Source organism: Indicator indicator, chromosome 22, assembly GCF_027791375.1.
Source record: "Indicator indicator isolate 239-I01 chromosome 22, UM_Iind_1.1, whole genome shotgun sequence".
Taxonomy (NCBI): Eukaryota; Metazoa; Chordata; class Aves; order Piciformes; family Indicatoridae; genus Indicator; species Indicator indicator.
Window position 1 is genome coordinate 4,459,451 of NC_072031.1, and position 24,136 is coordinate 4,483,586.

Below are 24,136 nucleotides of genomic sequence, written 5' to 3' on the forward strand. Positions count from 1 at the left end.
ACGTCCAGCCTGAATCTCCCCACTTACAGCTTTATTCCATACCTGATGTCCTAAAAAGTCCCTCCCCAGCTTTCTTGTAGGCCTCCTTCAGATACTGGAAGGCCACAATAAGGTCACCTCGGAGCCTTCTCTTCTCCAGACTGAACAGCCCCAACTCTTTCAGTCTGTCCTCACAGGAGAGGTGCTCCAGCCCTCTGATCATCCTGGTGGCCCTTCTCTGCACATGTTCCAGCATGTCCATGTCCCTCTTGTAAAAAGGGCTCCAGAACTGGACACAGTACTCCAGGTGGGGTCTCACCAGAGCTGAGTAGAGGGGGAGAATCACCTCCCTTGACCTGCTGGCCACACTTCTCTTGATGCATCCCAGGATCTGGTTGGCTTTCTGGGCTGCAAGTGCACATTGACAGCTCATGTTGAGCTTCTCGTCCACCAGCACCCCCAAGTCCCTCTCCTCAGGGCTGCTTTCCAGCCAGTCACTGCCCAGCCTGGATTTGTGCTTGGGATTGCCTCCACCCAGATGCAGGACCCTGCACTTGGTCTTGTTGAACCTCATGAGGTTGGCTTGTGCCCACCTCTCCAGCCTGTCCAGGTCCCTCTGGATGGATCCCTTCCCTCCAGCCTGTCTGCTGCACCACACAGCTTGGTGTCATCAGCAAACTTGCTGAGGGTGCACTCAATGCCACTGTCCATGTCACCCACAAAGATATTGAACAAGACTGGTCCCAGGACTGAGCCCTGAGGGACTCCGCTTGTCCCTGGCCTCCACTGGGACATGGAGCCATTGACAGCCACTCTTTGGGTGTGGCCATCAAGCCAGTTCTTTATCCATCTTGTGGTCCACCCATAAAACCCCTGTGTCACCAGTTTGGAGACCAGGATGTGGTGTGGGACAGTGTGGAAGGCTTTGCTCAGGTCCAGGTCAATGACATCAGTTGCTCTCCCCTCATCTATTAATGTTGTCACCTGTTCATAGAAGGCCACCAGGTTTGTCAGGCAGGATTTGCCCTTGGTAAGCCCATGCTGACTGTACCCAATCACCTCTTCACTATTCTTCTGTCTCAGTAGTGCCTCCAGGAGGATCTGCTCCATGATCTTGCCAGGCACAGAGGTGAGACTGCCTAGCCTGTAGTTCCCTGGTTCTTCCTTCTTCCCCTTTTTGAAAATGGGAGTAATGTTTCCCCTTTTCCAGTCAGTGGGGACTTCCCCAGACTGCCAGGACTTTTGGAATATAATAGAGAGGGGTTTAGCAACCTCCTCTGCCAGTTCTGTCAGTACCCGTGGGTGTATCCCGTCGGGTCCCATGGACTTGAACACTTTCAGGTTCTTCAGGTGATCACAAACCTGATCTTCACTTATGATGGGCAGTTCTTCCTTCTGGTTCTTGCCATTAGCTTCCATGACTATTCCAGGAGTGTGGCTGGAGGCCCTTGCAGTGAAGACTGAGGTAAAGAAGTCATTGAGAACCTCAGCCTTTTCCAGGTCACTTGTGACCATTTCACTGTTTCCTTTCTGAGAGGGCCCACACCTTCCCTAGGCTTCTTTTTACCATTAATATACCTGTAGAAATTCTTAGTGTTCCCTTTGAGCTCCCTGGCTAGATTCAATTCAAACTGTGCTTTGGCTTTCCTAAGCAGGTCTCTTGCTGCTCGGGCAGCTTCCTTGTATACCCCCATTCCAGCTGTCCTTTCCTCCACTCCTTGTAGAGCTTCCTTTTAAGTGATAGTGTGTCCACCAGCTCCTTGCTCATCCAGGCAGGCCTCCTAGCATTCTTCCCTGCTTTTCTCTTTGTTATTATACATTGCTCCTGGAGACAGAGGGAGGTGGTCCTTGAATACTGACCAGCTGTCCTGCACCCCTCTTCCCTCTAGGGCTTTGTCTCATGATACTTTGACTGGCAGATCCCTGAAGCAATCAAAGTCTGCACGCCTGAAGTCTAGGGTTGTAAGCTTAGAATACGTCCTTCTGGTTGCCCTGAGGATCTTAAATTCAACTGCTTCATGGTCGCTGCAGCTAAGGCTGTCTCTGAGCCTCATATTGGTTACCAGCCCTTCCCTGTTGGTGAGAACAAGGTCCCACATAGCACCTTTTCTCGTTGGTTCCTCTACCATTTGGAGGAGGAAGTTGTCATCTATGCAATCCAGGACCATCCTGGATTGCTGGTGCCTTTTTATGTGGTGCTTGTTGAGTGTTGCAGACCTTTTGATCCTTTTATTTACAGCCTCTTCTGGAAGGAGGTAAGAGGTGGATAAAGAAAACTGGGAATGGTGTGAAAGGTGGATCCAGATCTTAGAAAAAAGGTTCATTCTGCAGTCTGCTTAAAGCCGTATGCTAGCTTAAGCGAGCCTAAGGAGGCAAGCAAACCTGGAGAGAGTTGCTTTGATGGTAAACACCATCCAAGTCTGAAGAAACGGCAAAAGAACTGTCTAATAACTGGATACTAGTAGTCATGTTGTTCCTCTACTAGTATATAATGTTAAGGACATGGAGATCCTAATTAATTGACAGTCAACTCCTGATACATAACAATTGCAGCAGAAAGCATTGGTTGTGCTTTTGGTCCCTAAGAGCAAGAATGATCTTCCATACAGCCCTATGTTGGATGTTGTTTCCAAGATTCTTCTTGCAGTTTGCTTTCTAGTTCCTTACTGAGAGATGTGATACTTTCATAGAGATCTTCTTGACTTGCAAATAGTTGGGGCATTTTGTTTTGTTTGTGATTTGTTTTGTGTTTCAAATAGGTAAATTAATTCCATTTTTTAAGACATTTATGTAGAGCAAAAATTCTACCATTAAAATAACATTTTGCATGATTTTCCAGAAATACTTGCTCACAATACTTTGTTGAAATTAGCTTAAGCGTTATGTATAATAGGCATTTATGCATCTTGTCATCCTCTATTCTGTAATAAGGCTTTTATTGGAAATACCTATTTATCAAAGTGTTTATTTGAGAACGATCACTTTCTCATTTAAAAAGAAGGACACAGAGCTGTTGGAGTGAGTCCAGAGTGGGGCCACAAAGACGATCCAAGGGCTGGAATACCTCTTCTGTGAGGATAGGCTGATGGAGCTCAGGTTGTTCAGCCTAGAGAAGAGAAGACTCTGGGGGGACCTTAAAGCTGCCTTCTAATACCTGAAGGGATCCTACAGAAAGGCTGCAGAGGGACTTTGCATAAAGGTATCTACCAATAGGACAAGGAGCAATATTTTTAAGTTGAGGGACAATAGGTTTAGACTAGATCTTAGGAAGAAGTTCTTCAGTAGGACCGTGGTGGAGACTCTGGAATGGATTGCCTGGGGAGGTTGTAGATGTCTCCACCCTGGGGGTGTTCAAAGCCAGGTTGGACTCTATGAGAAGAAAATGAATCTTTGCTTTACATTAGTCGTGGCAGCGCTTGTATGAGTGAAGTTGTAATTTACCTGTTCCAAAAAAAATTTCTGCTTGGCACTATAGTTTCCTGGGTTTTGTGCCCTGAGCTGTCCTTAAAGTCCCAGTACCAATTTGGTCCCTTGGAGTATACTCACTGAAAAACAATACATATTTTCACGTTTGTTTTTAAGCACTTGAGTATCTAGTTTGCCTTCTATGAAATGGGGCTTTTCCCTTTTGGAGTCAAGTAAATGAAGTGATATTCTGTTAGCTAGTGCTTGAGCAGTGTAGTGCAGTTGTTTCAGAGTAACGTACTGGACTTAATGACTTAAATCAATGTTGCATGTGGCAAAAAGATACAGAGCAAACCTGAACCTAACAATAAAGTAATTGCAATAATGGTATCCATAAGGATGTTTAATCACCAGTAAAAGGATGGAAGTAGTCAGTCTTGTCACTTGGTAAGGGTCTCTGCACCTATAAATAAAATTCAGACAGTTCCTTCTGACTGTTAATCTGTACTCCAGCATGGTGCCAGTAAAATGCTGGATAGGATTTAATATTCCTGACTGGACAATCCAGAATGTGAGAATGTAGAAAGTTACTGAGATGGTTCTAGAGTTGCTGTTATGGAGGTAAGAATCAAGGCAGTTTGGACATTGTTTCTATAGGCTTTTAAAGACCCAGCTGTAGGATTTTTCTAATGTTATCAGCTCCACCCCTTCGGTGTTGGCATGAAACACAAGCACAGATCACTGCCACCAGGGGTCACGCTTACACATCTCAAAATACTCAATTTTGAAGTTCCCATTTCTCTCACTTCTCCAGGTTACAGAGCTGAATGTGTTCATACTTGGATTTACAAACTCCTGGCTTTTGGGTGGTATTTAATCTGTATGTTGTTTTAGGTCTTATTCCCGCTGTATCTCAAAACAAAGTCTAGGTTATTCCTTCCAGAATTCTCATGCTATTTTTGATGTAGCTGGTGAGAGAGACAGGGCGGTGCAATGTGAGGATAAGTGATTTGCCAAAAGCCAAAATAAAGTGGTGGCATCTGGCATGAATTACCTAAATTTATTACACCAGTTAAACAGAAGTATTTGTAAATTAAGCTTTTAGCTGGACTAAAAATCAGTTGTTAAATCGAATAGCAACATTAATCTGACTTCATAGTTAAATTGGTTTGAATTTGTTTTAGCCTAGTATGAATTGAGGCAGAGTAGTAATCTTGTATGAAGCTTCTAATGAAAGCTGTGAAACAGCTGAAGGGCTGCAGTGTCAGACTTGGAACTATTTTGTGTTTGCCACTCTAGGAGGAGCGTTCATGTTCCTGAAGTCTTTCAGTACTGCATGCATACCAACTGGACACCTGTTCATGCAAGATGTTTTTTCAGTCCCATGGGTGAAAGTAGTTTCACTGTACAAGTGTTTGCATTACTATGCAGTCTCTTAGAACACTTTCTTTACATTCTTAAATTTGTTTAATGTTTTTGTTGGTGAAATATGAAGGAATTAAAGTATTTGCTGGAATACAGCTTTTGTGATTAGCCCTCACTTCTACTTAAATGAGTGTCTTTGGGCTTTAATTAAAACACATACTTTCAAAGTATTATAAAAAGTAGTGAAACCTATACATTGTATTTTGTAAGACCCTGACAGATGTCTTTAAGAGGGAGGTGATTATGGAGTCATAGATCTTAAAGATTTACAAATTACTTTTGAAATGTAACCAGTGTTTTTTGTCTTTAAATCTTATCTTAGTAGTCCAAGCTGGTATACAGGTGAGTTTTAAGTGATTCTTAAATGCATTTTTGAGACTCATTTTCAAGTTCCATACACTGTGACATCTATTCTGTTAACCATTGCAAATTATTTTACTTTAAGGGGAAAAAAAAAAAAAGAGCAGAGCTTGAAAAATGTCCCTGTAAGTGGTAAACTAGTTTAAGGAAAACTTCTAGCACACAATATGTATATTCTTCTGAGCTCATGGTCGTACAGATTTGTGAGCTTTGACTGGGTTTGGTGGTGTTTTTCTGGGTGTGGAGTTGTTGGTTTTGGTGGTTTGGGTTTTTTTATGTTTGTTTTGGTGGGTTTTTCTTCTGTTTTGTGGTTCCTTTTTTGGTTTTGTTTGTTTGGTTTTTTTCCCCGCTTTTCTGCTTTTTCTCTTGCTTTTGTGGAGTTTTAAAAATTTGAATCCTATTTTTCTCTGTGCATTTCTGGCCTTCCCTCCTTCTTCCTGTGCCAGTGTTTCCTTCAGCTGTTCTTGCTTTCTTTGTACCCTGTCTTCCTGCCAGAAAGGTGGAAGTTCTGTTAACTCTTCTCAGTTATTCACCAGAAAACTGTCATTTGTGCTTCAACCCTTACTTGTAGAATAACGGCTTTAACTATTGCTGTTGTCTGATGCAGTGAGCATCCAGAGCTGTTAACAATTGTATCCAATGGAATATATTAGTAAGCTTCCTGGTTATAGGAAGGTCCATGTAGTCCTAATACTGATCCTAAGTGTTAAATTGCCACTAACAGTTGTGTAAGAAATGTGTAAGAACAGAGCCAAAGCAAAAATGAGTGTTCTGCAATTCCTTCTAAAAGTCTGTAACTTGAGGATTAATGAGCTAGAAGTCACACTTGCATCTTTTAGTTAGAGCCTTTCTCAGCTTTCTGTAAGTCAGTCTAAAATCATTCTTTATGTTGTATATATTTTTTGTCATCCACAGCACTTGGTGGCAGTTCTCTAACTGTATTTAAGCATTGTGCAAAAAAATCCTTTGATTTTAAAAGTTCTGTATATTTCATTACATGTCTCTTAGTTTTCTGATGAAATAGTGAATCCCCTCTCTATGTACTTCTGTTCTCGTATTGCCCCCGTAGGTATGCATAGACATCTTCCTTACATTTTTCTTTGAAAGCTAAGTCCTAGTTTACTTGGTCTTTTATACAGAAGCCTTTCCATGGCTCTGATCACTGTAATCTAAAAACTGAAGGGAAATCTGCTTGAATGACATAATCCATCAGTATTGATTTATTCTGTGGATTTTCTTGTTGCTTGTGTGTTTGGGTTTACATAGAGTGAACTTTCAAATTAATTTATAGGAAAAAAAAAGTTACTTTACACCTTTTATTTCAGAAGCATCAGATCAGATTTTCATCTACTGCTATTTGGGTGAAGATGTTTTATTTCACTTGATAATTCTTCGCTTGACGTTACCTTTGCTTTTTTTAGCAAGAGATGTTGTTTGACATTGCATGTAGTAGCAAATAGATAAGGGGCCATATAGGCTAACTGGTGTTCTTCAAAGTGTCAAAGACATTTGATGTATTCTAGAAGTGTAAAAAGATAAATCTGTTTTATTTCCCTAGAGCTGGTATTCTGTTACAGTGCTTTACATAGCTTATTTGGATTAGCCTCGCAGTGAGCTGGCATACGGCGATGGTGATTGCTAAACATTGTACTGCAAGTGCAGAAGCATTTGCTTTTCAGATCTTTATTGCCCTTTCCCCATCATTTTGAAATGTGCAATATTTTCTGAGTGCTTAGCAATATTGCTGAATGATCTAATTTATAATCTTGTCTCTCTTAAATTCTTATTTCTTAATAATAATGAAATGTGACATATTCTGAAAAGGGTTATCTTTTAAGCATGGAGAATTGCCTAAGAGCATTTGTTGCAGTTCTCTTCAGATTACAGCTCAGTGTTCAGTATGTAATGTTTAACTTGTTCTTATACATACCACAAATACAATTTTTAAGGTAGTGTGTTGGTAGATTTTGAAACCCCTGATTGTCTGAAATACCAAAGTAATTCAGAGCGTGGCAGCCTTTCTACAGCAATTAATGCGTATCTGATACTGAAATGATGTTCCATCATTAGGTTGGATTTTATTTTGAATTGATGCTTAGTGAAAATTGAAGTCTATTTGAGTAGTAACTGAAACTCCGTCAGGAGATTTCAGTCCATCACTGATCTTGTTTGATATTTCATGGTAAGGGCACAATTGCAAGATTTTCAGACGAATTTGTCTTTCTGATCTTTCGTTTGCTGTGTTCAGGGTAGATAACAAAATTAAACAACTGTGTATATAGGAAAGGAACAGAAAATGCACAGCACTTCCATGTTGAAGCACTACAGAAGAGTATGGTCTTGGATGTCTTAAATAGTTCATAGAATCATAGATTCTATTTTGTAGTTTTGTAATTAATAATGCAAAAAAGATGAATGTGATGCACAAATTCAGGGCTGTAACTTGTGAATGCGCTTGGAAGAATGTTGAAATTTCTGCAGTAATTTCTGAGATTTAAAGAAAGCTCAGTGTTGGGATCCTACCAAATGCACTACAGTTTTGAGTTGCTATAGTAAATCAGTTTGGGCTTTCCTGTTTTTTTCCTGCCAAAACCATGTTCTCCCTACAGTAAAGACCCTTACTAATGGGCAGCAAAAAGATATGTTCTTCAAAGACTGCATGATTAGAAATTGAATTAATTTGCCCTACGAAGTGTTTAAATAAATTATACCATTTGACTTCTCAGTGTAGGCTCTTCTTAATAGCAGCCTTAGACCTTTAGTATTGGGAAATGTCAGAAACCATATTGAATTTATTAGGGGTTTGGCAATTGTAAATTGAAGTCCTAAATAGCTTGCTGCTCAAATATATAGCATGCAAACTAAATCGAACTAGGCTTTTATTTTTTATAATTAGAAAATCCATTTATTATCTATCTGGATTTCAGCAGAGACCCTATAACTTTGTAACCTGTAGTCCATGTTCAATTTAAATAGATGAAATTTCTAAAAATCAAATTTATTTTAGCCATTTTGCATCATTGTTTTTAATGTTGTAATGTTTTTAATGTTGTAATGTAATTGTTTTAATATTGTAAGGTTTAATAGTGGTGTGATATTATGATTTCCTGGTCTACCTGGAAGGAATTGCATCAGTGTTACATATCTGAATTGTACTAGAGGTACAATTTGAGGACAGATGTGAAAGAATTTCAGACTACAATATGATAGTAAGACCTTGTGTCTGAAATAGGAACCCTTTCCTTGGCTTTTTTTTTATGTGCTAATTTGACATTTTAAGCCATGAATGGAGACACTTATTTCCAGCTGCTCTTCCATTGTAACAGCTTCCAAATGAGGTCCATGATTTTGTGCACTAGTCCTCATATTAACTTAAATTATGTTTTCATTGCACATCCTGGAAATGGTTTATAAGTGGGATCCAAACAAACCAGGATTTGAAGATTGTGTCACGATATCTGGAGCTCTCCACTTGTGTGGTCAATCTTGCCATACCTGCTCAACCCCAGTCTACTGGAATTTCTTACCTTGGGTGTCTGTACTGGTAAAGGAACAGAGAGTGGTAACTTAAGCTTGTTTATCCTGTGTCTTTAGGGAATGGTGCCGTTCTGAATGATGGAAAGGTTTTAAAACCCAAAGAGCTGTTTGTCATTTCAGTACAGAGCTGAAATTTCCCAGAAAAATTGGGAAACAGGTGAAGAAGAAAAAAAAAACTAAAAATTAACTGAATTGTTACAAGATTTATTAAAATTAAAAAAAAAAGAAAGAAAGAAAAAAGAAAGCTAAGAATCAGCAGAAGAATACACTGGGAATGAAAAAAGGTATTAGACATGTCGTTTTTCCCTTTTGGTCCTTACTCAGGTGGGTCTGAGGCTGTACAGGATGCATATGCAACCCCAACAGTCACTGCTCTCTTAACAGTTCCAGGCTCATGTACAACAGCAGACAAAAGCCTATTAGTTACTTCTAGTTGAGTATGTTATTTTATGTCATGGGACATCAGCTAAAATCTATGGCTGGGCCTGAGATGAAATAGCCATAACAGGTTGTTTTTTGCCTTTTCTAGGTAACATTCAAATTTCTTGGATTGATGATACATCAGCATTTGTATCCCTGAGCCAGCCAGAACAAGTACAAATAGGTAAGTGTTTCTGAATTTACTTCAGCATTAAGACTTGACTTCAGCTGGCTCCTATAAAATATTCTGAGCCAACAGGGTCTTCTGTGATCCTAATGCCAAAACTATAGCCCCATTTTATCTAGCTCTGTGACTCAGGAAAGCATTGCTAGCACTTCTTGCGTATGTTGTCTGAATTTCTTACCTCTGAAGCATTCACAATTTGTAAACTGTATGTATTATCGTTGCACCATTAAAGGTGATGAGGGAAATGCTGTTCATGCAGCAATGAGTACGTTACATGATTGGAGGGAATGAGCTTTTACCTAAATATCCTAAGTAAGAATGTTCTCTGAGCAGTGCAATCACAGATACGTTTGTGAAGTAGCAAGTTATCTTCAAGTGTCTGAAGCTTTTTATTTCAGACCTGATAAATCTTATGCAGAGTTTAGTTTTCATGGGTGAAATTTAGGCTGAGTAAAAATCAAAGTATTGGAATTGTTCCACTTATTTGTCTTTCAAAGAGGATTTGTCTTTGTGGTGAAATACTAATAGGCTGCCCAGAGAGGTTGTGGGAGTCTCCTTCTCTGGAGAATTTCCATCGCATCCGCCTGGATGTGTTCCTATGCAACCTGATCTAGGCAAGCCTACATTAGCAGGGAAACTGAACTAGCTGATCTCCAGGGGTCTATGATTCCATGGCCTGATGTGCAGATAATCTATAGGTCATTGTAAGTTTATATATTTATGCATTTTTCTCTCCTTATTTCAAGCTGATTGCTTGTTTCTCTGAGTGAGACTTGCAAGACTTTGTTTTCAATAAAACCCATATGATTTTTATGCCCTTTCATAAGCTGAAAGCCTTCCTAGATGGTGCTACAGTAACTTAACTGCTATCACCTCAGTTATTCATCTGACTTGCATGTTGGCATGCTCTCTAGTTCAGTATGAGTAGAAAAAGGCTGCTGCTTGTATAAAATCTTACCACTCTTTACAGTTAGAATTGGAAGCTGCATCAAGACAAATGTTGGTTAATGTTTCATAATCACCATTGGAGTTAGGTGCCTTCCATGTCCATATATGCAGGTTGTACCTGTGTGTTTAGTAGGGGAAAAATTGTTCTTGAGTTCTAGTGGGCTGTGTTCTGTGGGTCAGTTATCACTGTTGGACTTCTGTGTCTTATGAAAGTGGTGGTTTGGAAGGCTCTCACTTTTTGCAAGTAACCTGAAAACAGTAACAGGCAACAGTCTTTTTTTTTTTTTTTTCTGTTGAGGTTTGCTGTTCAAGGTAGATAATTAATTAAAAATTGTTAAATGGTTGATATTCCCTTAGCTGAACATCTGGGAGACAGAACTTACTGTTGCCAAATTGTACTTCCTGTGGTGTCAGCACTTCTGTCAGACATGGAGCACATGCTCTTTAAGTGTATGGCAAAGATAAAGTAGTGTCACTCTCATAGTTGATAAATGCAAGAGATGTCAGAACAAACTTTTAGTGTACAGTTTCTGGCTCTTAGGACTTTCAGCTTGCTAGATAAGCTTAATTTTGGGTGGTATTCAGCTTTGTATATTTATAAGGTTGTCTTTTTATCTGGAAAAGTTAGTATGAAATAAGTACTATTTCAGTGCTTCTTGACTTACAGGGGTCTAGACTTTATACAAATAGTCTGAAAATGGTGGGGAAGATGGGATAGACTTCAGCTTGTAATAACTTTGAGGTAAACCCAGTATTTGATTTTAATTAATCAATCTGTGTAACCTGAAGTATTTCAGTGTTTCAGCCTTTTCTCAGCCATTTTGGGCAGCTAGATAGAAGGCATTAATTGATGAACACCTATCAAGGATAAGCTTTTGTTCTTCATGATTTTCTTGATTTTTGTTGCCAGACAGCTTTCAGTGAATATTTAGGTCGCTGATCTAAAAAAACCCTAAATACATTCTTAAAAAGAGATTTCTTTAGATGTATTTGCACTTGTGGAGTCTCTATAGGCCATCTAAAATATACTCTATGAAGTGCTCTTACTTGAGGGTGGGTTAATTTTTACGACACAGGTAAATTCTTACAAATACATTAGATTTTTAGAGTGCCTGAAAATAATTTTCTTGGTGTGTGCTTTGAAAATAAATTTAGTTTCTGTTCTGAGGCATTTGACATCTGTTAATGGAAATAATAAAAAAGTACCTGGTTTATTTTCCCTTAGGAGCTAGCACTGGCTCTTAATTCTCTTTACCTCAAGCTTAAGTGCAGTTGAACAGTGTCTATGTTTTGATTGTCAGCAGTTTCTACAATGTTTGAAAACACTGGTTCAACTAAGAGTAATCCTAAGATTCCTCTTGAGAATGTTTTTCTGGCTGTTTTAAAATGCAATAAATAGTCTTAATCTGAAATTATAAATGCATGTGAAAAGCAACTGCTTGTCATAAATGGCAAGCATTGAAATAATGTTAAGTTGTTCCATGTGTTAGTGCCCTGATAAATGAGCTCATGCAGAGTTTACTGTGTGCAAGATATATTCTTCCTCTAGGCATTGAGTAGCCCAATGTATTTAGACAGCAGGGGAGCAGTGGACTAAAGCAGATGCAGCAGCTGTAGTTGTGGTGGCCAACGATTCTTGTTTAAAGCTTTAACCATTCTGAACTTGAGTTTCTCAGTCAGGGTTGGACTTTATGGTTTATTAGTGTATAAGGTTTACTCTAGAACCTTCTACGTAGCATGAATGCTTACCACCACACATATATTTTGAGATTGTGGGCATGTTAGTCTTTTCTCTCTAAATTTGAGGAAATGGCAGGTAGAACCTACTGCTTTCCAGGTTAACTGGAAAATTACATTTCATATGGCTATGTTCTCACCAATAATATAATGTGAAATGCATGTCAGATGCATGCTGTGGGTAAGAAACTTCCTAAATGTAGATCAAGGAAGGTTGGATCATCCTGCAGTGTCAAATCTTAGCCATTACACTGTTTAAAGTTGTAAATTAACAGATCTGAACACTTTACTAGTGCTCCTGGAAATTAAAATTCCCCATTTCTGTACTAGCAGGGGATGAGATTTGGTGAGTTTCTGCTTGTATTGTTCAGGACTCCTGACTATAACAAGAGAATGAATTGTTGATTGATACATTGTCACAGTTTTACAGTGGACCCTGTAGTATCAATCATAGAGATAGCTATTGCAGTATCACTGATGCAGAGTTGAGAGGACTGATTAGAGGCTTGCATTCAGGCACCTGTAGCCTTCCCTTTTGTCATCATTAAAACAAAGCAAAGCCCTTTACCCTGTAAGTTTGATTATAGTAGGTTTTTTCTTAATACGTTGTTGGAAGTCTTTTGACCATTTAATTTGATTTTTTTTTTTTTTTTTTTTTTAGACTTGATACATTTCACAGCTTTTGTTTCAATTACTGAGGTATTTAAATAGGGTACAAAATTTAAATGCCTTGAATTCTTTCAATATTTTAACAACTTCATATTTAGGAAAGTTAAAATCCTTTATAGCAATCAGCAGCATAGATGTGCATAGTGTGAAATGTTTCTCTGGACTGTTCTGTTGTCTGTGTTCTTTGTTGAGAGAAATGCATCTTCACCAACTTTAATTGGAGTTTCTGTGCAGTCAGCATGCAGCTTGTGAATCTAGGTATGGATTTCACTAACAAAGTGAGTCCTTACATAGTGAGTGTCCTTGATTTTTGTACTTAATTCTGTACCTATTCTCCAATAAAAGTGGTCTTCACAAAGTTAAGATTTTTTTTCATGGGCTCCAAAGATTAACATAGTATTTTAGCTCTGATGATTTGTTTTGGTTTTTTTTTTTTCCCCTAAACAAAAGTTTCTAGAATTCTGAATTTCTAAACATATGAAAATGAATAATCAAGTATTGTTTGTTTTATTTTAGTAAATGCAGTACAGATGATTTTGAAGAGCTAGATTTTCTTAGCTTGAACGGGTGGTCTGTGTTGGTGAAATTGATTAAAAACTTGAATTCTCTAACAAAATGTTGAGACTTAATGCTTTCTGAATACAATACCTTCTAGCCTGTTTGATGTTTGGGCAACTGAGGAGAGGGAAAAGGGAGGATTTAAATAGGCATGTTAAAAACTGAAAACCAGTTGAAGCACACATTTTATGATTGAATGCTGCAACAGGTACTAAGAGAGTTGGGACTTCCTAATAGTTGCATTGAGGCTGCTGATCTCTGGATAGTCAACTGTAGTTAGATTTCTGGGGATATGTTTGCCTCAGTAAATACTTAACTTCTTCATTTTTTTTTTTCTTGAATTTTTTTAAGTGCTTCTGAGGTCCAAGATAGCACAGTATAGGTTTCAATCAATTAGGTTCCAGCTTCTACACAATTAAATAGTTTTACCAGTAAGAGAAATTGTAAGTGAGTTTTAATTATCTCCTAACCTCAGAGCAAGCCAAGATGTTCTTTTTGTCATGCTTCAGTGAAGGGTGATCCTAGATCTTTCATGAGATTTTGCTACTTTGTTTTATTTAACTCTCAAATTTTAAAATGTTTTTAAAAATTAACAGCTTGCAGTGATTTATTCTCTTTAATCTTCCTTGAGGACAAGGATCTTGAGAAGCACACTGATGAAGTGTCACTTTATTCAGCAACGCTAGGCAAGCCTGCTCTAGTTACCTTGGCACGTGCAAAAGATTTCAGAGTGGCAGCACAGCTGTTACAGAGAATGGAAAGCAGGCAGTCACGCTTTCTGTAGCTGAAGTGGCACTTAGTTGTGATTCCCTTCAGTCACAATTGAGATGTTTATTTGACTCTACTGGAACTAGACCTGGGCAGGACACTTTCTGTGGAAAGTAGAGAAAACTATTTTCAGGGTAAGGTTTCATCTCAGTAAAAGCTTTAGTAAAGCAGAATACATCAACTAAATAAAATAGCTGCCTTGCTGGTAGGGCTTGATGACCAAGGCTTTAAAGAATCCTGTTTGTCATATGTAGGTGTCTTAGCCTGGTAAATTAATAAGTCCCTTGATCAGTTTTGACAGTAACAGTTTCAGATGGATTTACTCTACTAAACTCCATTGTGCTGTTCAGCTGTTTGGTCATGAGTTAGTGTGAGCATTCCAGAAGAAAATAATAAAAGCAAAACACAAACCAAAACACAAATTTCCCCCAAACCATAAACACAACTCCAATACTTAAAAACAGGATTTAAGGAAACAGTGAAGTTTGTCTTTTGTAAGGACTTAAGAGTAACATACTACATAGGGCAGTTAGTCTTTTTTCCTGCTAAAAGAATGTGTTTGTTTTGTAGTCTTCTAAATTCTTCTACATGTCTGTGAACTTTTGAAAAATCATAATTAATTTTGAAAAATCAGCCAGTTTAGAATATCATTTTTTGTATGTACTGGGAGAGAAGAGAGCACAAAGATGGTGAGATTGAACCTGTGCAATATTTCTGTATCAGATTGAGTGCCATTCACAAATAACTCTGAGGCACTATGTGGACTTACTTCGAGGTGAAACATTAAGAAAGAAAACTAAATACAGTTGTTTATTGGTAGAAGTCAGTATAGCCTGTTCTTTTCCCGATTCTGAAGGTCACTTGGAGTTTTAAAAACTGTTCATTTAGTTTAGTGGGCGAGGGAAAGGTATCCCAGTGCTGTGCTTGTCCTTTACACTATTCTTTGACTTTCAAACCAGACTATTTTGAGAAAAAAGTTAATGGTAATGGAATATATTTTTTAATTGTTTTTTGTTTGTTTGGGCCATGTTGGTCCTTTTGGAGGTCACCCAAGGTTTTGTGTCACCAAGGTTTTGTGTAGTGCTACATAGACTAGCCATGTTGCAAGCTCTGCTTCCTTGTTTTGTACAAAGAGTGGCCAAGGACAAGGTGGGTACTAATTAGTTCACATCTTTAGATGGAGCACCAAGGCTGTGACTGAACCAGGTATGAAAACAAACTCATTCAACAAGTACTACCCTGTCTGACAGAAAAATGCGGTAAAGAACCCAAAATAGATAGCAGAATGTAGCTTGGTTAAGTTGGAAAAAAATTGTATATAATAGTAGTAGAGAAAATTTATAAAAGGAGGTAGGAACCCTGCCTTGCTAGAGAACAGTTTAATATTGAAGAATGTTTAGGGTTATGATAGATTGCAAGACTAATGTGAGATAGAGACACCCTGAAAAGACTGAACTGGGAAAAAGACAAATTAGAGAGTGAGATAAGAGCAGAAATGTTGGCTAATTAGTGAGAATTCTGTCAAGTTCATGTATCTCTGAGAGAAGCCAACAGTGTGTGCCCAATGCTTTTTGTATTGAGTCAACACTAGCAACTATCAGTAATTTTTATCGTTCTAGTGGGAGAGGCTGGAGAAGTGCATTTAAAATTCCTGGTCCAAGTAATTAGTTGTGTGTTTAACAGTGGTGTCTTGTAACAGAAATTGTCTAGATGTTCCTAAACCTTTGAAAACTTTATAGGCTAAACCAAAAGAACATGAGTATTGCAATGCAAATTTCTGTAATACTTAATGTAATATAGGTGAATTATGCATTGATCAAGTCATGTGCTGTTTCTTTTGGATTTATGGCTTCTCTGGGAGTATGTTCATACATCTGCTGTATAGGCAGCTCTGATGGAATGCTTTCTGTAGTGGACAGTTTAATTCCATTTAGGTTAATTTAATAGATACCATTTAATTTGGGGCATTGAGTCACTACTTCTGCTTTCTATTTATACAATAAGCACATAGCACTGCTGTTTCAGCTCATGAACTTTCCTTTGACATACCGAACAATGCTGTGATGAAAAAAAGTATACATGCATGAATAGCCCTGGAAGTCAATCAAAAAGGCTGTAGAACCATAGAACAAGGAAGAAGAATAAAACGAAGTACTGAATTAGCTGCACACTAGTCGAACACTCTCAATCTAACCAAGGCAGAGTCCCTGTGTTTTAAGTAGAACATGATCAAATTACCCCAACATCTATACAGAGATCACTTTAAGGCTTCACTATGAATTGTTAGTTCAGTATTTCCTAAATATGAGTGCTTAGTATTGCACCCTTAATCTGTTTAGTTCTGTATATTAATTTGATTTAAGTTGTGGCATTTTTACCAACACTGGTCAGTTACATATCTATCTATTAAGAGGCTTAATATTGTCAGTGGCCATCTGTCAGGATTTTGATCTGCATAAGAGGAAGGACTTGAAAAACATCTTTGGATCACTCAGCAACAGTCGGCCTGTTTAGTAGCTTGCCTAACAATTAGGGAAGATGACATCCTCTAGAAACACTTAAAGTAATGTACAATTACTACTAGTCTACTATGAGACAGAAAGTTAGCTTATGGCTGCAACCAGAGTAATAAAACACAGCCATGTGGTCTTGGCTACTAGGTCAGGTTTCTCACAGAAAGATGTCTTCTATCTTACAATTTAAATAAGTAAACAACCCCTTAAGCTCTCTTTAGTTTGTTAGAATTCACAAAGCATTCTAGCAGTGCATTTCTTGTGTTGGCAATGCAGAGTGATGTCATTTTTTACTTTGTTTGGCAATATGGATAGCGTTCATCAAAAAAGCATCAGAGAAAAAAATTATTTTAAACTTTTGCATGGAGCTGCTCTTCGGTTCAACACCATGCAAGGCTGATTTATCTCTGTGGCTCCTTAGACTGTTCCATCTGTGTGCCTTCATTTCAGTCATTCAGTGCATGAAGCAATATATTCATCATAGAACTTTTAATGTTAAATATATATACATATATGCATATTTGTGTGTGTGTCTAATACAAAAAGGTTGCTAGAAAATAACAGGGCTTATTTCAAGAAAGCGGAGTTGCCTTCGTTCAAAAGTATTGGCTTTTAATTTAAAAATATAACTGATGATTTTTTTAAATTCCTCCCCTCCCCCCTTAAATACAGGCCAGATTTGTCTGGGAATTAAATGGAAGAACCTTCATTTTGACTCTTAGTTTATAGCAAAACAAATAATGTGAAATGGCTATTGTGTTTAACAAATCACTATTTATCAGATGAGCCATGGTAACTACGTGCTTGATTTTAGCAAGTAAAAACATGCTTGAGTTTAACTAAACAAATTTTACCCTGAGGAATGTCAGCTGGCATGCAGTAACTCCAGTGTGCGTTATTAATTCATTCATGATCCCTGCCCCAGAAATTCATGGGCAATAGATATGCTCCTAATTCTTACAATCAGATCTTGTAGCTTCACAGTTCAAAACAAATAAGGGGTGTGAAAGCAGGTATGCATAACATCTCTCTGGTTAGTGCAACAATCACATGAGGCCATTCATCATAGTTGCTGGTATGTATTCTTGGGATTACGATGAAATACACAGTTCTGTTGCCTGGTTTTGTGGAAGTTTGAAGGACTTTTCAGCAGCATCTATATGCCATGACCTGTATTGGAGGTATTTCATAATAGCATAGCCAATATGCAGAATAGGTGATCTACTTTGAAAGAGTTAAAAACCCAGATCCACCTACCTTCCTCACCTTTTCTGAATTGTGAATTGTTTGCTAATTCTCGTGCTTGAGCTAGAGGCAATACAGAATACCTCTAGTCAAGAGACAACACTTCAGCTAGAATCAGAAAGTGGGATGTGCATTTGAAATTTCCACAAAAAGATTGGGAGTACATAATAAAATCAGGATTTTTGTCTTCTCTGTAATTAGAGAGAATCTGTTGGGTTTTGTTTTGTTTTGTATTTAAACTGGTTCACTGGTTGATTTAAAATACTTTCAGTGACTTAGGCTGAAAACAGCAGAGGACACCAGTTGACAGTCAGTTTAATATGCTGATTCATCTGTTATAGTGATGGCTTCAGGCCAGAGCTTGGCTTGCAGACTAAAGGCTGAGAGCTGTGAAGACGTCGGGACTTGAAAGAATGTTGGGAAATTGTTGCTGAGTGAAGGCAATGACAGTTTCTTTTCTTTACTTTTGAAGCGATTCTAATTTTGCATTGACAGAAATCCTTCAACTTTGAACTACCAGTCTTTTTTAGTTAACTGGAGTCCAAACGTTAGAAAGATACAGGGATGGAACAACTGGGTATTAGTTCAGTGTTGCTTCCATGGATATCTTGTGCAACCAAAAATGCAGCTCAAATAAGCTTATGTTTCACAGCAATCAAACAGAGTTTTGGCAAAGGCTTTGCTAATGTCGTCTTTTCCTGGCAGACTTGCAAAATAAACCTGCTGGGTTAAGTAATGAGACTAAAAGGGAAAAAATCCAGGAAATCTTTTCTTGCCAACAAGCAATCTGGGAGAGAGTTATGACTGAAGAATTGATGGTTTCTAATTTAAAAGCATTTAGTAGATTTAACCCTTTTTGTGTGAAGTCTGAGAAGAGTTTTGAGTATCTAATACTATGTGAATTTAGGAGAGTACAGCATTTTGATTGGTTTTTTTCCTTTTCATTAGCCATCGTGGAACTAGAAGTCATTCATATGAACAGAACAAATAGCTCACTGCCTTCTGTTTTTCAAAATGAATTATTTCAGGAGAGGGCATGCTGTCATTAACAGTGTTTTGTGTATAACATCAACTCTTCTTCCCCATAGCTGTAAACACCAGCAGGTATGCTGAAAGTTATAGGATCCAGACATATGCAGAATATGTTGAGAGAAAACATGAAGAAAAACAAGCAAAGAGAAAATGTACAGAAGATAGTTGGAAGGAGATGGAAAGGAAGCGGTTAAAAACGCAATGCACACCTTATGTTTCCCAGAGTCTATACTACTGTGTTAACAGGTGAGACTTTTCCTGCACTGCTAACTCTTTTATTCTTACTGCATTTCTAGTAGAAGTTGAGAAATTTTCAGGTAATTCTTAACTAAGAGGTGACTTTTTTTTTTTTTTATCTGCATGTATTTTTTGCCTACAAATCAGTAGTGGTACATCAGCTGTCACAAGATCATAGGTAAAGGAGCAGAGGGAATTTATTCAGAAACATGATTAGACAGACTAAAAAAAAATTAGGATCTTGAGTGTAGGTCCAATCACAAAAGTAGTTAATTTTTTTTAATTTAACACCTCTGAATGGCTTCTGTCATCTGAAAATGTAGCCATCATCTTAGACCCTTCGTAAAGGCCATGTTGGGTTTTGGATGGCTTTCCATGTTTATAATAGCGCCACAGAGAAGGGTCTAAATTGCCATCTTGAGCAATCATGATGAAATCTTCCTTCTACTTCAGAAATAGGAAGGCAAGTGATGATACTTGCATGGCTTTAAGCTTTAAGAGTAAAAGAGGTTTAGTTCATTATTTAAGGAGAGAATAGAATCATAGAATCAAGAAGGCTGGAAGAGACCTCAAAGATCAAGAGGTGCTAGTTTTGATTCTCCTACAGTGTTGTGTTCTGTATTTCTTGTTTCATTTTCACCCTCTTATATTAAGGGCAGGTTTTGGATGTGATGGTAATAGGAGGCTTCTTTCATAGTCGTTTGTGTAGCTATGAATGAGATGGGTCTTTTAGTCAGTAGAGTTGTATAATGAACCTATCAAGTTACTGCCATACTTCTCTTCCTCCACCACCCCAGGATTCTCTCAGTTCTATATAAACCCGAGTTTCAGTGGAGTACTGAAGTGAAGTTTCTGTATTTCTATAAGGTGATGTTTTGGGGTTTTTTCTTGTTTGTTTAGTTGAGTTTCTTTTGGAGCGGAGTGTTTCTTTTCCCGTGGTTTGACAGACCAGATGAGACGGTCATAAAACCAACACTGAAGTCTTTCTGCTTTCTCTCTTGGGAATGCTATAAGTTCTAGCTCTCATTATATCTTCCTGTAAATGTTATCTGTCTTGTAACAAATATACTGAACTTGTTCTGTTCTTCTCACTTACATGAGCTTATGATTTGCCTACACTGCGAAATTAAATGCAGGTGTATATTTTGGGTGGCTGTCAAATGGTCATGGCTTTTGTCATGGTGGCAGTTCTAAATGTGGTAGAGGCATGTTTGGTCCCTAAAACCGTATGGAGGAACCTGGTGATAAAACCTGTATGAAATGTTTAATTGAATTATTGTAGTTAGAAAAACATGGGAGTGCATGCAGTGAAGGGATGAGTAGCTGTAAAGATTGTCCTCCCACTAGCTTACGTGTGACTATGTTTTAGGTCTGTAGTTAAATCTGTATTAAATGGTCTGAAAATACTTATTGTGTCTGGAGCCTACAGCAAAGAAATACTAAGACCTCATTTTATTTTTACTAGAAGAAGAATCTCTTCTCAGTGAACGGGGTTTTCTGGGTGTCTCATGGATTCTAAACAGGTGTCAGAGTGGCAACATATGGTTTGAAGCATAGACAACTTACTCTTTTAACATGTGCTCGGGAAAACAGTAAATGCAGAAAGCTGATTTGTTATTATCTTGCGAGGTACAAGTGTTACATTTGGAAAATTGCTGAATAAAATTCTTGGTGAATTCAGTAAAATTACAATATACTGCAATGAGTAATGTGCCCAAGTAATTAATTTCCTTGAATGTTTTTAATCCATTCTTTTACTGTTGTAGGATCCCACAAGAAGCAGTTCTATTTTCAGATAATCAATACTTCAATAGCCTTGGATAGCAGCCTTTATTTTGTTGATAGAACTTCATTTGTAATTGATGTTACATCAGTTTTTGATCTCTCATCATTCTATTAGTAAAATTATATGATCCTGTCTGAAATTCCCTTTCCTGCAGGTCTTTGTACATGTTTTTCTTAATGTTATTTTTATTTGTTACTAGTTAGATTGTGTTCTCTTGACAATTAATCTGTTAATGTTTTCTCTTAAATGTAATCTGGTCAGACATAACACGGAACTGCAAACTTTGTGGTCGTTCAGTTCATTCAAAATAACTATTTTTGTTTTGAGACAAAAATATCTCAAAAATATTTATTTATATTATCTATAACCACTTTTATATAAAATACTTATTTATGTTATATTTATGTAACCAGGACAAACATAGCTGTGTGCATGTATATTTGTGTTTATTTGTCCAGATTAATTTGAATCATATATAGGTGAACACTCAATACTGTGATGTATCAAGCAGCTGATCTCTTATAATAGCTTCATGTTACTACATCCTTTATTTATTTATTATTTAATAAACTTGCTGCATCAGTTTCTGCCAGGGAGCACAGCTGCAGAATAGCTGTTGCTCTCCATGATGACAGTATATCCTGGCTGTGTTTTCATTCAGTAGTGAAGTTGTTGGGTATTGCTTGTAAGAAGTTTTGTCTTAAGTTGACAGATTGATATGTAACAAAGGTTTCTTTAATTCCTGTCTTTAAAAAACTACAGTTCTGTATTATTGAGGAACTAGTCTTCAGAAAATATAGTATAATGGTATTAATAGCAGCCATAGGAGTAGAATCACTTAGAATTAATATATACCCCTTGCATATAACTTATTACTGCTGATAGCTATCAAAATTGGTTTTAATGGAAATATGTTTAATAATTAATGTTAGGTGGAGAAGTAGAGGAGAAACTGATGCATTTGATGAAACTTCAAGTAGTTGATAGGTTGCCATTCTCCAAAACAGTTCACTGTTCAGATGGGTGGATCATAGCCTCTTGTACATTACACAGTACTGTGCGTGCACAGAACTGCAATGTTTAATTAATGCTACATCATCAGAATTATTTTGCCACCTTTTGTCCCCCTCTACTTGCTGATTTTTTTTTTTTCTAAGTAATTGCCATATTACTAGATGGAATGCTGCTTTCCATTAGCTGAAATGACATTACATGGGCAGTTTAGTCTGTCTCTAAATGGGTCAGGTATCCAGATAATTGGGGACCCTAAACAAGTAGTATATCTGAATTGTACAGTTACTGATGGCTATTGGTTTGTTCAGTTCTTCCACTTTGTTTCGTTGTTTCTCAACAGAAGAAGGAAATTGAGACGGCAATATGGACATACTCCAAAATAGCTGGTATAGTTAGAAAACTGAACTTTGATTTAGCAGTGCTCTAGCTTGTATAAGCAACTGTACTGATTTGCTACTATTAACAAATGAATAAATAATACTGCTGTAGTCAATTTAGGCCAAAGAAGAAAAAGACACGAATCAACCCATAGTCATCTAGAATCCTTGCAGTCAAACAGTGAATGTAGAATAAAACTATTACTTAGGGAGAAAACAAGAATTTGCCAGTTCTTGATTATAAACTATAGATATATATATTGGGTTTTGTGCTGCTGAGATTTTTTTGGTAATTTCTTCCTTCCCCGCACCTTGTAGATATGTCCATAAAGCCTAAAAGGAATTTTTGTCCTTTGGTACACAGCTAAACGAGCACTAAAGGTCAAGAACTTGTTTCTCTTTAATCACAATAACTTCCCAAGTGCCTAAGTTCAAAAAGGGAGTTTCTTCCTACAGTGACTACAAGTTCCCTTCCAAGAGCCAAGTCCTCAGAATACATCTGAAAAGTCCTGAGGGTCATAATTTATAGCTCTTAAGTTTTTCTTCTTTATGCATTTTCCAGACTGTTTTTTCCAAAATTAGAATTTTTGCAAACTTTTCTAAACAGTGTTTTAAAATATATAGTGGATTTTCATTTTCTAAATGCTTTTTGTTCTCTTGACTTTTTTTCCTTTCCAAACATAGTTTTTGCCTCTTTTACTATATTTCAGTGCCTTTTGTAGGATAAACAGTTCCATGCAGCTTTTTGGCTTGCATCTTTTTATTGATGGTAGTTGCAGTGTGACTCAAAATGATGATTTGTAAGAAATGGAGCAAGAACATCTTCTGTGTGTGAATGTTTGCTGGAAAAGCCAGCTATTCATCAAAGTAAATGGTGTTTGTGCTCCTCAAGTGGAAGCAAGAACATAAGGTGTGATCAAATGTTTCATGTTTATTGCCTTTGGACATCCCAGAAAGAGTCTGGTTTAAATTGCAAAATGTTCAGCCGGAAAAATTCCATTTTAAATCCAAGCCCATACAGCCAAATTTAACAGTCCATTATCTGAAGCCTTACTGAAATACCTTAATTCCCTGCTATTATTGATCAGAAAGAAAAAATAAAATACCTTGCAAAGCTTTGTTCTATAAAGAATAGAACATGACTTAGATGCGTGCATAGGCATACAGCCATTTTATGTAGTTCAAAATTGAAGGTTTGTAAGTTTAAGACTGCCTTTTTTTAAATGTGTATTGTGCTAAAAAAGCATTAAAATAGACATTTGAGTAGCTGGTAGTCACATCTATGGAATTTGTCAGGGGAGCAACTTTTTTGTAATTCCTGCGTTCTTTCTTATGCAATTTGATTTTAATATTGTCATCTGTCTTTCAAGGAAATGTAACAGTAGCATTCCAGTAGAACAAAAAAATCTCTGCAGTGTTATTTCAAGGCATGCTGAATGAGATGAAGCTCTGGGTTCACCTTCATACTGTGTTAGTCAGGCTTCATGCAAATACTGCCTATGAGTGTTCAGGGTTTTGTGCTTCTTATTTTATCAGTCCACTGGATGGTAAGACTCTTCAGTTTGAGGACTGATCTAATTGTATTTCGGAGCTTGATGATTTTCTCTGCCTTTATGCAGCCTTAAAGCATTTCTATTATATATAATTCCAGGAGAGAGGATGAAGTTAACATGTAGTAGAACCCTTCAATATGATGTAGAATCGAGATGTGTGTTTGAGGCTTAGCAGTTGTTTATAGCTTAGTGTCTATTGAGAATGTTTTATAAGAATTTTCATAGCTAAGAGAATATTAAGACTAGGAGGGGTAGAGAACAGCTTTAATTACATTTGAGTTGAGTGATCTCATCAGAACAGCAGCTAAACCTAAGACATCTGTACCACCATCCACATAAGACTGGATTAGATAGCGAACTTAAGGAACTTCATGGTTAAGTCAGAT

The 24,136-nt window shown here is 37.4% G+C and overlaps 1 protein-coding gene across 1 annotated transcript in view; it reads left to right on the forward strand.

Annotated features, from left to right (window-relative positions):
* The window catches only part of PARN (poly(A)-specific ribonuclease), a 50,060-nt gene that overhangs the window by 22,243 nt on the left and 3,681 nt on the right, over nt 1-24,136 (forward strand). The window contains exons 21-22 of the mRNA XM_054390832.1: nt 9,236-9,310; nt 18,840-19,029. Coding sequence (XP_054246807.1) covers nt 9,236-9,310; nt 18,840-19,029 — 265 coding nt within the window. The remainder of the gene's footprint in view (nt 1-9,235; nt 9,311-18,839; nt 19,030-24,136) is intronic.